The 14,894-nt window shown below is 35.9% G+C and overlaps 2 protein-coding genes across 2 annotated transcripts; both read left to right on the top strand.

Moving 5' to 3' along the window:
- The first annotated feature begins 7,636 nt into the window (after positions 1-7,636).
- On the top strand, positions 7,637-9,067 carry LOC132554233 (acetylcholine receptor subunit beta-like). The gene has a single exon (XM_060218539.1). It carries the CDS (start codon positions 7,637-7,639, stop codon positions 9,065-9,067), a length of 1,431 nt encoding a protein of 476 aa, XP_060074522.1.
- Positions 9,068-12,840: 3,773 nt separating this feature from the next.
- On the top strand, positions 12,841-14,271 carry LOC132554217 (acetylcholine receptor subunit beta-like). Its single transcript, XM_060218524.1, has one exon. The coding sequence runs from the start codon at positions 12,841-12,843 to the stop codon at positions 14,269-14,271; it is 1,431 nt and encodes a 476-aa protein (XP_060074507.1).
- Positions 14,272-14,894: the final 623 nt, after the last annotated feature.

Raw genomic sequence — 14,894 nt, 5'->3', positions numbered from 1 at the left:
ACGAGTTTTCCTTCGGATTCTCATGTGTGTTCCGCAATATTCGCACCTTGGTTATACAGTCGATCTGAAGTGAAACTTTTGCCAAATATGTCAAAAATTGACACTAGCTTGTTCTGGCCAAGCAAAGAATGGGAGATAGACAGGACGTTTGTAGCGGAAAATGCAAGATATAGCAAATACGCAACGGTGATTTCACATGATATTTATTTAAGAAGAAAACCGCGATATTTCATGATATCACTAGCGAGTCCTGTTATACTGTTGTGCTTTTTAAACCCATTTGTTTTTCTACTTCCCGTTTCTTCGGGTGAGAGAATATCGTTTGCGGTAACAATATTTTTGTCCCTTGCTGTGTACATGTCTTACATAGGACAAGAACTAATGCCGAAGGTTTCTGACCCGATGTCAGGACTATCCCATTTCCTCCTGGGATCCATATGTTTCAGCTGTTTGTTAATCATACTAACAGTATTACGTCTTAATTATGTTGAAGTGCAAAACCTTTATGAGTTTCCATGTTGGTTGACTCTTTTTGTCAAAACCTGGATATATATAGCGAGATGCAGGAAAAGGAACCGCATTGAAATTAAAGATGGCGTCACAGATGACGAAGCAAGTGTCAGAGAAAGTCAGGACTGGATTCGCAGTACTAAAGATGACATTGAGAGCGTTTCCAAGTTCATTGACAAATCATTGTTTTTGATAAGCGAGATCATCATTCTCATTTTTGAGGTTGTTTCAATGTCAGTTTTCGAGGTTAATATAGGAATTTAGTTCAACACTATTACCAGACATTGCTAATTATTCATTGCTATTAAGGTGATAATTATTAGAATTTTGATGACTAAAAGGTCAGTTTCGCCAGACAAATTACCAATGTGAAGAGTACTAACTCTGGCGTATGCAGTGTACGAGATGGTAAAAAATCGACCAACTTTATTTCTTCCATGATCATAGTAAATTCTCTGAATGGTTTCTGACAGGCTTTGGATGTAAGAGATGCCAACCTGTCCTTGCAATTTGTTCTTTTCCCTGGTGTCTCGTCTCTTACTCTTCTCTTTGCTTTCTCCAAAGTCGTTTTGAACTTCTTGGATTTCCCTATCAGGGTGTCTACATGGTTTTTTTTTCATGGCGCTATGTATGTGATTTTATTCTTGTTTTTGTCTTGTTCTTTTGTGTTTATCGTGTCACGTCTGTTGAGCAAAATTCATCCAACGCACAGCTTCTGGTGTAAAGGGAAGCGATGCGATCGGACGTTGAAGTATTGCTGCATGTGTGTCTTTTTCCCATAGACCAACGCCTTTAATGTTTTGCTATTTCATCACACTATTTTCGACCTTATTTTACATGGGATTAATGTACAACCGAACAAAGTTGGTAGATTCCTTTCCATCTCGTATACTACGTACGTCAATGCTAGTGCACACTACACACTGGCCATTTGTCTGATGAAGGTGACCTGGTAGTCATCTAAATGCCACACTCAAATCTTCTACTGGTTGTATGATGAAGAACTTTTATTCTACATTACTGTGTTGTTACCTTTATCCATGTATCTCCACCTTGATGTGTATTGTATGTTGGTGGGACGCCCATTGCTTTTATTATCACCATATATAGCTGGATATCACTATACATTTTTCTGTTGTAAGATAAGTGTACTATTCGTTTGACATATGTTGCAAACAGGTTATTCACATAACTGACCTGTTATAAGTGTAATAACACACAATACATAAATTGTTTGTGTATATATGAAATAAGACCGAGCGAGCAGAGCTTCCATTGTGACGTCATAATGGTATTATATGCGTGGTGATGTCACCAAAGAACGGGTTAACTATAAGTTCAATAAAGTATCTTATTTATACTTTAAATAGAATCTTGCAGAATTCTTTTCACTTCCGTATCAGATTCAAGAAAAAAAAATAGATTATTTCATTAATCCCGTATGAATAGAAAAATATTTAACATTTTTCCATTTGTTTAATTATGTTGTTTGTTGGAATATGGTTAATTTAGATGACACTATTCTTGCTGGTTTTACGGTTTCTCATGAAAACGCAATTTAGAGCATAGACATGATTTATTCTTACTTTAAGGCAATAGCTTCCTTGTTTCAGGTAAAACAATTGACAACACTGAAGGTAATGTTGGCATACAACAGATAGCTGAAAGGTGGCATTGTTTTAATTGTATTTTTGTGCGTCGATAGGAATTTTAAAATGCATATATAACAATATAGCCATCAGTAATTATCGGTAGGGAAAATAATATAGTTTGATTTTAGAAACAAGTATGATATAAAGCATTTGATGAAGGTTAACGCGAACAGTGACGTTCCACAGTCCTCTGAGCCTGTTGGCAGTGGTGAAAGGGGCTGGCTTTGAATGACAACACAGAAGTCTATCTTCTCTATATGTAGACTTTCAGGGCAGGTGCCAGACCTGGGATGCTCACAATATACGCGGTTTGGTTCAGATGCTGCATATCTAACAGGAGTATTGACATTCAACTGTCCCCTGAGCCTGTTGGCAGTGGTGAAGGGGCCCACCTGTCTGTCTATCTTCTCTATCTGTAATCTTTTCTGGTCTTTTTTGACCAGTTTGGTTCAAATGCTGCATTAACCAAGAAATAACTAAATGGCTGACATCAAAATATACAACTACTTTCATATATGTCACAACACCACAAACCATTCCGGAAAGCTTCCTGTCCTTCTGCATTTGTCAAAATTCTAAAATAAAGTATGAGCACATGTCTACCTTCAATGAGTACTCGTGCAAACGGTGTTTAACGTGGCAGAGCAAGTTCGACAACGTTTATTTTCTCAAAAAAAAAAAAAGAAAAAAAAAAGAGTTTTGAATACAATTGTCATCCTGGAGTTGATAATATTCACAGACATAGATGCTTCATCAGGCTAGCGGATGAATTTGTATTAAATCTCCAGATACTTCGACTTCAGTCAACAACACGATTTTCTCAAATTTCCTCGAGATATATTCATGAAATCAGTTTAAGTACATCTTCGCTCATACATACATGATATACTGTTTTTTTTTTTTTTTTTTTTTGTTTTGGATTTTTTGGTTTTTGTTTTTGTTTGTTTTCGTTTTTTTTTTTTTTTGAAAATCTCGTTTATTGATCATTTGCAAAATTAAAACCATTCAGCACTTATGACGTCTTGTTTTTCTGACATTAATTGGTTTTTTTAAATCAGCGACTAAATTGCAACAGTAATTGTTTTCATTAATATGAGACCCCATTAGTTTAACAGCAGGCCTTTATCACTAGATTTATGATTTAGCATATCTCCATTGTTGAATATCTCTGCAGACTCATGTTTGTGTTGTGAATAGGGAACATTCAGTCCCATTAGTCTTTCATGGTTTCCCTATTATGAAATTATATGTCATTATTTAATTGAAAAAAAAAACTATCAGCGGATTGTCTCAAAAATTTGACAATTGTAACAACCCTATAACTCTAACTTGTATTGCGATCACAGATCAGCGAGCTCATTCAACAGAGTTCGATTTGTTTGGATACAGTCGTTATTATTAATTACAGGGACTGTATGTTTATCACAGAAGTCTGACTATTTATTGAAATTCGTATGTGTTTGAGAGGATTGTTTTCTTTCTTTAAGACATATAATATTACACAGTTGCTTTCATTTGTCCATGTGTCACTTAGTTTCAGAAATTAGTTTCAATTTCAAAGAATACTGAAACGTGCTATACACTCAAATCGCGGTACATTACCGCGACAGCGAAAATCAAACCAATGAAATAGTGAGAGGCCTGTGTATTAGATGTTCTTTTACATCCAAATCGCGAAACTTTAATTTGTTATCATAGAAATTCGGATTCATTTGTTTATTTGTTTTGTTTGTCCCCCAGAGGTGAAACCAGCAGGAGGTTATGGCTCTGTAGCCTCTCCAGTAGCTTCATTCTTTAAGCTGTTCTCATCAAACTTCATATACTTATAAAGCATCGCAGTTTCTTGGATAAGTTCGAGATTCCTGGTTGTATTGTTAATACAAAGGCCACTGTAACTACCTTAAAAAATTCTGTCAGCAAACTAGTGGCTTTGGAGATTACTCATAATTTACACTCTAACATCGCATCAAATCATCTTGGACAAAATCGAGCTGAAGAGTTATTGGGTCAAGGTCAAGGTCACCGTTACTAGTTCTAGGAAGTTATTGCCAGTGCTCTAGCGGTTTCAATCCCTTTAGGATTTTGGTCAAACCTCACACATTTACAAATGACCATAATATCTTTGACATGGTCGATTTCCAGGGTTGTTGTGTGAAGGTAGAGACCACTCTTTTTTTTAAGAAAAACGTTGTTAGCGCTCTAGCGGCCTCAAGTCTTTAGGGATTTTCATGAAACTTCAAACATTTTTTTGTAAGTACTAAAATATCTTAACAAGTATATATATGATACAAGGATGTTTGTCACATCATGGAGAATATGGGTAATCAAATTGGTCACTACAACTCTGAGTAGAACATTGGCAGTTCTGCATTTTTTTTCAAATTGCTTCTGTCGAGAGCCTCAGAAATTATATCTTTTACAGCAAGTTTCAATCTATGTGCCATGCAGTGTATAATAATGATAATGGGATGATAATTTTAAGACAGGCAGATACGTCTGCCTTTTAAAACTACCATCAAAGCTGCTCCATGTTGAGTACATAGCACATTCAACACTTTCTGCATCTAGTATTGTGTGATAGATTGCAAAGGCGCCATGGACATGTATTGCTTCAGCAATTGATAGTGATGTTAAAGTTACAATTAGGCCGCTAGAGCGCTGACAATGACTTGCTAAAACATGTTTGTGATCTTTATCTTGACCAATATATTTATGCTACCCGTCCATAATGGCCTTTTAACATGAAGCGGATCATCATAATGATTTAACACTTTCACGGTTCAGAGCACATACTTAGAAGGGTTTAACCTGTCATCTTTACAATGTATCCTTTTATGTAAAACGAATCATGCCAGTGTGTGATGAACATATCCCAGCCCAGGATGTGTAATTTACGATATGAAGCCCGTTTTCATACTTATCATTATATTACAGTGAACCGAGTGCAACAGCGAGGAAAAGTATCGAGATTTATGGTTTTGTACACCGGAAACGCAATCTTGCTACCACGATTGCTTAAAACGTAGAAGGCTTCAACTGTTGAAATTCAGCAGGAAGCAAAATGTATTTACTGTTCCTATATATCGTATGTCTCTTACTGTGAGGTTGGAGCAGCAAACTCCAAAATGAGAGGCTACAATTAGATCCACTAGATTCAGGGACTGGTACCGTGGGATTTTGTGAACACGATAACATGAGTAAATATGAACCAATTAAAGCGGTATTTAAATATACAGCCTTATATCAATACGATCGTACAATTAAGGTGGTTTTGTTTGTTACAATGCGGCTCTAACAGCTACTCTAGCTATTTGTTGATGTACGCTGACCTCGTCTCATTACTGCGGCCTTAGACACCTTAGATATTTGTCAGATTACAATGAGCCCTCTAGAGATGGCTACATTCACAGTCACCCTATCTACTTGTTAATAAAGATTGACACTATCTTATCAGTGTGGCCTCTGAAGATGGCCACAGTCACCCTAGCCACTGGTAATATGAACATTGACTTTATATCATCAGTGTGGCCTCTAGAGATAGCTATTTTCAATGTACATCGAAACATATCTCATCAGTGCGACTTGTAGAGATGACAACCGCCACAGACGTCCTAGCTACATATTAATGTAATTGCCATGTAGAAGTAACGACAATTGCGTGTGGGCAATGAAATATCCCAGTCATATGTATTTTAACTTTAACTTTAAGAGAATATTATGTTTTCTGCACGACACTTTTTTTTCTTTACTGAGATAAAAAGAGGCTTTTTCCTTACTAAAAAACACCAAGCAAAATGCTATGTCAACATAGTCATAAGCAAAACTCAAATTCCATAAAACTAAGGCAAAATATGATCAAAAGAAAGATTTACACGCAGACACCTGAAAAATACATGGAGGATAGGAGCAGGTGTTCCAGAAGAGGAAGTGTCTTCTGCTTCTTCGACGGCAAATGCCATGCAACCATTGGTCAATTCAAGTAAGTAATAACGCATTCTCAAATGAGAACGCGGTATACAACAACAGAACCAATACACAAACTAACGAGTATTAACCACGTTCAGCTTCATATCAAGAAACAGTATGAGATCACTTTTGCGACCATACATTTTCCCCATAATTTTCATTAACCTGCATCTTTTGCAGCCTTGGGTTACGAGTTTGTCCGGACGTTGACGACGTCTTGCATAAAGACTGTGATATTGGGAACAGGCCCTTGAAAATCGAATCAACTATTACATATAAATACCATAGGTTGGTGATGCTGGGGTATTGCTATCCAGAAATAGAAAATTCACGATAGAGAACTTGAAATCATCATGTTTCTCATATAGCTTGGTGGAAAGCTGGCCATGTTGGTTTTGTTGTAGGAAAAGATCGAGATAAGCAGCTGATGTTGAAGAGTTTGTCGTGTATTTGATTTCCAATTCTGGTAGGCTTATACTTACGTTTAATCCTTTTTGGTTATTTAAAAATAAGACGTCATCAGTATATCGGAAAGTGAAAGTGTGACCTGTTTTGATAAGCTCTTCAATTAATTTAGCCTCGCATGAAAACAAAAACAAGTCAGCCAACAGAGGGACGTAGTTTCCATAAGACTATGAATCTAATTGTCATTGTGGCATTGACCTACTTTTCTCCATATTTAAATCAATCTCAATTTCATAACTAAAACTACTTGATTGAGAAATAAACGAGGTCATCGGTAACCTGTTACACATTGGAAAATAAATCCATAGCTTTACTTGGAGGAATGCCCTATACAACACAATATTAGAATCTGAACACAACTTTGACAGATATTTATTTTTATGTTTTAGGTGTTGTTAACGTCTTTAAAATACTCGACAGTCCACCTTTGAGTTATCATTCCGTTAATAGCCATGGTATATTGTCATGATTCATCAACAAGCTTCGTTAAGGAGAGTCCTGATTTCATGATACACTTACGGTAAGGTATTTCAAATAACATTAAATAAACTGTTTACAATTATTGTTTGAAGACGAAATTAAGGTAAACATAAACAGTACATGACGATAATAGTTTGGTCACTAAAGGTCTTTCAAATATTTTGAAGAAGACTAAAGTGATATTTGTAGTGTCGTCAATAGTTGAACGGAAGTCACTCTTTCATAACCTAAGTAGTGTATTCATTTCATTGATAAACTCTGCTAGGTAATGATAATTGCAAACAGCGATCTCTTAAAGTAGGAGAGTGAATTTCATGACATTTTCACAGAAGATAGAAACAGAGCTTGTCGAGCCTTTATTGACAATGAACTGAGAAATACCCCATATCACAATACAAAGCTCCACTATTCAAATAAAATGGTAGGATTATAGTTCATCGTAAGTTTGGCTGACACGGTTATGGTATCAATCTATGTCACGTGCTATTACTTTGTCCCAGTACTAAATATGCGACGACGATTTAAACCTACAGTATATTCATGTGGGATTTCCTGCAGGTAAGATGGATTTTAAGATATCCTTCGTGTTGTTGTCGACATTATACGGAATCACACTAGGACAAGATAGTGATGATTATAGCAGACTTTACAATAACTTAACAACAAATTATAACAGAAACATTCGACCTATTGAAAATGTCCAACAACCGACAATAGTCGATTCTTCTTTTATACTTTTATCTATTAAGGAGTTTGAAGAGAAAGAAGGGAAACTCGAGATAGTTGGGATTTTCACATTCACATGGAAAGACAAGAGAATGGCATGGGATCCGCATGTACATGCAGGTATATATTCATTATTAATACCACAAAATCAGGTATGGATACCTGAAGTAGTTAATGCCCAGCCATACGAGAAAATCGAACCATTGGGATTTGAAAGGCTTAATGCCCGCGTGATGTTTGATGGAACAATGTTTTGGATGCCCGGAGATGTGTACCAGACCACATGTTCTGCCGACGTCACTTATTATCCTTTCGATATTCATCGATGCGAATTCATCTTTACACCTTGGATGTATTCGATGGACGAAATGCTCATTCAGGTCGTGCGTGGGGAAATGGACCTGACACCATTTACTCCCAGTGGTGTATGGGAACTCAGAGGCACTTACGTTAGAGTTGGTGAAATACCAGGTTCCCAATTGTTTTTACTTGGATTGGAGTTTCAACGCCGTCCTATTTTTCATGTAGTTAATATGTTGGTGCCGATAACTATTCTGGGGATTTTAAATGTGCTAGTTTTTCTGCTTCCCGCAGATTCAGGTGAACGTGTTGGATTTTCTATAACAGTATTACTAGCAATGTCTGTGTTTTTAACTATCATCGCTGATAGCTTACCCAGTACCAGTCAGCCAAGCATACCAAGGATGTCCTATCTCTTGCTTGCAGATCTGGCAATAGGAACAATGATAACTATATGTACAATTCTGGTATTACGTTTACATCATAAAGGCGAGGACGAAACTGTCCCACGATGGCTCCAATGTCTCTCGTGTAAGAGATGTTGCTCCAAACGTATAAAAGAGAAAAAATCTACATTTGATGCATCAGACACGTTATCTAATCCATATACAAATGAATTCAATTCCAGATCAACAAATGTGTCGTCGATTACAGAGAACAGAAAGATATATCATTGGAAGTTCAATCAGTTTGGACAGTTTCAAAGTAGATCAGGCCCTTACAATGAGATAAGAGGAAACCAATACAAGCGAGAAGGAATAACTCCACATCCTAATAGCAGTAGGCAATATCCCCAGGAGGAGGGCAATAACAAACAGGAAGTTGCGACCTCTTCAGCAGAAGATCAGCCTATCGTTAGATGGAAAGACATAGCGGACTTTTGCGATATTTTCTTGTTCATTGTGTTCCTTTTGATTATCATTGCCAAAATAATATTATCATTTTTACTTTTTAAGGATAGTGCTTAAAGGAAAACAAACAAACTTCTAGAATCCATCTATATTTTGCATGGCGCTTAATGTTTCCGTAAGTTATAAAAAAAACATTTACAGTAACGAGTCTAAGAATGTTTAAAGACTCGTTAAAACAAAAACAAAAAAATTTTAAAAAATGTGACGAGTTACGGAAATCACATATATTTGAGATAACTTTCAGTAAATGATCGTTTTATGCAGGTAAATATTGCAGAAATTGGATAAGGGTGTCCATTGTTACGACATAATGTAATCTATGATTGTGACGTCAGTTAATTATTTTAACCTGATGATATCATAGGTGATATTATACTGTAATACATAATGCGTAAACATAGCCATATTCTCTAAATTACAAGGCAATCATGTGACAAGAGAATATTTTGAAGTTAAAGGTCATCGACAATGGGAATAAAGACTTAATTTTCGTGAAAAATCATTAGATGACGTCTTAAGAAAGGAATTAGGGGATGGACAGCTAGTACAATTTCTACTTGTGAAAACACGAGGAAGTTTAAATATCTAGAGTTATTTCTTTTATGAAAACCAAGGACTCTCAAGGACGTCAATCTTCCACTAGACACATGTTTATTAGTAGTTTTTAGTACATTCTGTACATTAAATCGGCTATATTTGATTTCATAAACATGTACAACAACCATAAAATGACTAAGATATAGTGTTTGTTATTAAACTATTTGTTTACTGCACATCTATATTTACATATAAGTGACAACTTTTATGTAGCTGCAGACAAAGTCATTCTTTATAATTTTGTCAATTTTGCGATTTTCATCTGCTGTTCATTTCAGTGATGGGAGCCGTCTTTCCACTTTTTTCAGATTTTGTTTTAATAATCAAAATAATTTTATTCTAATCGTAAAGCGTTTGTTAAATGCAATATTCATTACATTATTAATCGCTGTTAAGTCCCACATGCCCTGGGCTACCCAAGTACACACCGGGACCCTACCGATTGGAGGGGATCAATGGTCGTGACAGGACACCTACTAGTTAAGTGGACTGTGAATTTACCTTAATAAGCAGCAAGACGTCCAGTTTTATCTGATTTATAAAGGAATGAACTCTCGGCTCACATTTTGCTAAGATATATTTAAATGACTAATTTGTCACCAAAAATCAAACAACGCTATTCTATCGTTTTATATTTTGTGTAATTTTATTACTGCGTCCCATCAATATTTTGTCAGCAAATACATTGTTTATAACTGTTTTGCTTTGTTAACATGTGTGTAATTTTACCATGCTTGGATATGTCGTATATGCTTTGTTAATAAATTGTTATATACGTTTGTTCGTAAATTAACTCAGCACAGCTAATGTTTTTATCTGTATATATACAATTGTCGAGAAAATAAATCTTATTCCTTGCACTTCTCGTGTCTACTACTGTTCCATACAGGCAGAATGAAATTCACCTTCGAAAAACAAAGAAAACCCCACAGAGCAGGACATCATCTTCTGGGGAAGTACACAAATATACCGGAACACATGTACACATACTGTACAACACCATCACCTTCCACATGTAGGACAATAAACGTGCAAAACTATGTAAGTATCCTATAATGTTCTAGACGTAAAGGAATCTCTTCGTAAACATGATTATAATGTTCAGTGTTCTTAGAAAACAATGGGCCATATTCACAATCACTCTAGCTACTTGTTAATAAACATTGACACTATCTTATCAGTGTGGCCTCTGAAGATGGCCACAGTCACCCTAGCCACTGGCAATATAAACATTGGCCTTATCTCATCATAGTGGCCTCTAGAGATAGCTACATCCGTAACCAGCCTAGCTATTTTCAATGTACATCGAAACCTCTCATCAGTGCGACTTGTAGAGATGACAACCGCCACAGCCGTCCTAGCTACATATTAATGTACATTGCCATGTAGAAGTAACGACAATTGCGTGTGGGCAATGAAATATCCCAGTCATATGTATTTTAACTTTAACTTTAAGAGAATATTATGTTTTCTGCACGACACTTTTTTTCTTTACTGAGATAAAAAGAGGCTTTTTCCTTACTAAAAACCACCAAGCAAAATGCTATGTCAACATAATCATAAGCAAAACTCAAATTCCATAAAACTAAGGCAAAATATGATCAAAAGAAAGATTTACACGCACCTGAAAAATACATAGAGGATAAGATCGGGTGTTCCAGAAGAGTAAGCGTCTTTTGCTTCTTCGACGGCAAATGCCATGCAATCATTGGTCAATTCAAGTAAGTAATAACGCATTCTCAAATGAGAACGTGGTATACAACAACGGAACCAATAGACAAACCAACTAGTATCAAACACGTTCAGCTTCATATCAAGAAACAGAATGAGATCACCTTTGCGACCATAAATTTTCCCCATAAATTTCGTCAATCTGTATGTACAACCCTGGGTTACGAGTTTGTCCGGACGTTGACGACGTCTTGCATGATGACCGTGATAAAGGGAACAGGCCCTTGAAAATCGAATCAACTATTACATATAAATACCATAGGTTGGTGATGCAGGGGTATTGCTATCTAGAAATAGAAAATTCACGATAGAGAACTTGAAATCATCATCATGTTTCTCATATAGCTTGGTGGAAAACTGGCCATGTTGGTTTTGTTGTAGGAAAAGATCGAGATAAGCAGCTGATGTAGAAGAGTTTGTCGTGTATTTGATTTCCAATTCTGGTATGCTTATACTTACGTTTAATCCTTTTTGGTTATTCAAAAATAAGACGTAATCAATATATCGGAAAGTGAAAGTGAAAGTATGACCTGTTTTGATAAGCTCTTCAATTAATTCAGCCTCGTATGAAAACAAAAACAAGTCAGCCAACAGAGGGACGTAGTTTCCATAAGACCATGAATATAATTGTCATTGTGGCATTGACCTACCTTTCTCCATATTTAAATCAATCTCAATTTCATAACTAAAACTACTGCATTGAGAAATAAACTAGAGCCGTACGAGGTCATCGGTCACCTGTCACACATTGGAAAATAAATCCATAGCTTTACTTGGAGGAATGCTCTATACAACACAATATTGGAATCTGAACACAAATTTGACAGATATTTCTTTTTATGTTTAGGTGTTGTTAACGTCTTTAAAATACTTGACAGTCCACTTTTGAGTTATCATTCCGTTAATAGCCATGGTATATTATCATGATTCATCAACAAGCTTAGTTAAGGAGAGTCCTGCTTTCATGATACACTTACGGTAAGGTATTTCAAATAACATTAAATAAACTGTTTACAATTATTGTTTGAAGACGAAATTAAGGTTAACATAAACAGTATATGACGATAATAGTTTGGTCACTAAAGGTCTTTTAAATATTTTGAAGAAGGCTAAAGTGATATTTATAGTGTCGTCAATAGTTGAACGGAAGTCACTCTTGCATAACTTAAGTAGTGTATTCATTCCATTGATAAAACTTTGCTAGGTAACGATAATTGCAAACAACGATCTTTAAAAGTAGGAGAGTAACTTTCATGACATATTCACACAAGATAGAAACAGAGCTTGTCGAGCCTTTATTGACAATGGACTGAGAAATACCCCATATCATAATACAAAGCTTCACCATTCAAATACAATGGTAGGACTATAGTTCATTGTAAGTTTGGCTGACACAGTTATGGTATCAATCTATGTCACGTGCTATTACTTTGTCCCAGTACTAAATATGCGACGACGATTTAAACCTACAGTATATTCATGTGGGATTTCCTGCAGGTAAGATGGATTTTAAGATATCCTTCGTGTTGTTGTCGACATTATACGGAATCACACTAGGACAAGATAGTGATGATTATAGCAGACTTTACAATAACTTAACAACAAATTACAACAGAAACATTCGACCTATTGAAAATGTCCAACAACCGACAATAGTCGATTCTTCTTTTATACTTTTATCTATTAAGGAGTTTGAAGAGAAAGAAGGGAAACTCGAGATAGTTGGCATTTTCACATTCACATGGAAAGACAAGAGAATGGCATGGGATCCACATGTACATGCAGGTATATATTCATTATTAATACCACAAAATCAGGTATGGATACCTGAAGTAGTTAATGCCCAGCCATACGAGAAAATCGAACCATTGGGATTTGAAAGGCTTAATGTCCGCGTGATGTTTGATGGAACGATGCTTTGGATGCCCGGAGATGTGTACCAGACCACATGTTCTGCTGACGTCACTTATTATCCTTTCGATATTCATCGATGCGAATTCATCTTCACACCTTGGATGCATTCGATGGACGAAATGCTCATTCAGGTCGTGCATAGGGAAATGGACCTGGCACAATTTACTCCCAGTGGTGTATGGGAACTCAGAGACACTTACGTTAGAGTTGGTGAAATACCAGGTTCCCAATTGTTTTTACTTGGGTTGGAGTTTCAACGCCGTCCGATTTTTCATGTAGTTAATATCTTGGTGCCGATAACTGTTCTGGGGATTTTAAATGTGCTGGTGTTTCTGCTTCCCGCAGATTCAGGTGAACGTGTTGGATTTTCTATAACAGTATTACTAGCAATGTCTGTGTTTTTAACTATCATCGCTGATAGCTTACCCAGCACCAGTCAGCCAAGCATACCAAGGATGTCCTATCTCTTGCTTGCAGATCTGGTAATAGGAACAATGATAACTATATGTACAATTCTGGTATTACGTTTACATCATAAAGGCGAGGACGAAACTGTCCCACGATGGCTCCGATGTCTCTCGTGTAAGAGATGTTGCTCCAAACGTATAAAAGAGAAAAAATCTACATTTGATGCATCAGACACGTTATCTAATCCATATACAAATGAATTCAATTCCAGATCAACAAATGTGTCGTCGATTACAGAGAACAGAAAGATATATCATTGGAAGTTCAATCAGTTTGGACAGTTTCAAAGTAGATCAGGCACTTACAATGAGATAAGAGGAAACCAATACAAGCGAGAAGGAATAACTCCACATCCTAATAGCAGTAGGCAATATCCCCAGGAGGAGGGCAATAACAAACAGGAAGTTGCGACCTCTTCAGCAGAAGATCAGCCTATCGTTAAATGGAAAGACATTGCAGACTTTTGCGATGTTTTCTTGTTTATTGTGTTCCTTTTGATTATCATTGCAAAAATAATAGCATCATTTTTACTTTTTAAGGATAGTGCTTAAAGGAAAACAAACAAACTTCTAGAATCCATCTATATTTTGCATGGCGCTTAATGTTTCCGTAAGTTATAAAAAAAGGCATTTACAGTAACGAGTCTTAGAATTTTTAATGACTCGTTAAAACAAAAAACAAAAAATTTTTAAAAAATGTGACGAGTTACGGAAATCACATATATTTGAGATAACTTTCAGTAAATGATCGTTTTATGCAGGTAAGTATTTCAGAAATTGGATAATGGTGTCCACATAGTTATCTCACAATGAAATCTATGATAATGACGTCATTACATTATTTTAACCTGATGATATCATAGGTGATATCATACTGTAATACATAATATATAATGCGTAAACATAGCCATATTCTCTAAATTAGAAGGCAATCATGTGACAAGAGAATATTTTGAAGTTAAAGGTCATCGGCAATTGGAATAAAGATTTAATTTTCGTGAAAAATCATTAGATGACGTCTTAAGAAAGGAATTAGGGGATGGACAGCTAGTACAATTTCTACTTGTGAAAACACGAGGAAGTTTAAATATCTAGAGTTATTTCTTTTATGAAAACCAATGACTCTCAAGGACGTCAATCTTCCACTAGACACATGTTTATTTGTTTATTAGTAG

This window comes from Ylistrum balloti, unplaced genomic scaffold (assembly GCF_031769215.1).
Source record: "Ylistrum balloti isolate Yb309-2 unplaced genomic scaffold, AGI_CSIRO_Ybal_v1 Utg370386, whole genome shotgun sequence".
Lineage (NCBI taxonomy): Eukaryota > Metazoa > Mollusca > Bivalvia > Pectinida > Pectinidae > Ylistrum > Ylistrum balloti.
This window is presented reverse-complemented; position numbering and strand designations above follow the sequence as displayed.

Excerpts from the sequence above, each read along its gene's own strand:
- LOC132554233 (XM_060218539.1), top strand. The coding sequence starts at position 7,637 with ATGGATTTTAAGATATCCTTCGTGTTGTTGTCGACATTATACGGAATC.
- LOC132554217 (XM_060218524.1), top strand. The coding sequence starts at position 12,841 with ATGGATTTTAAGATATCCTTCGTGTTGTTGTCGACATTATACGGAATC.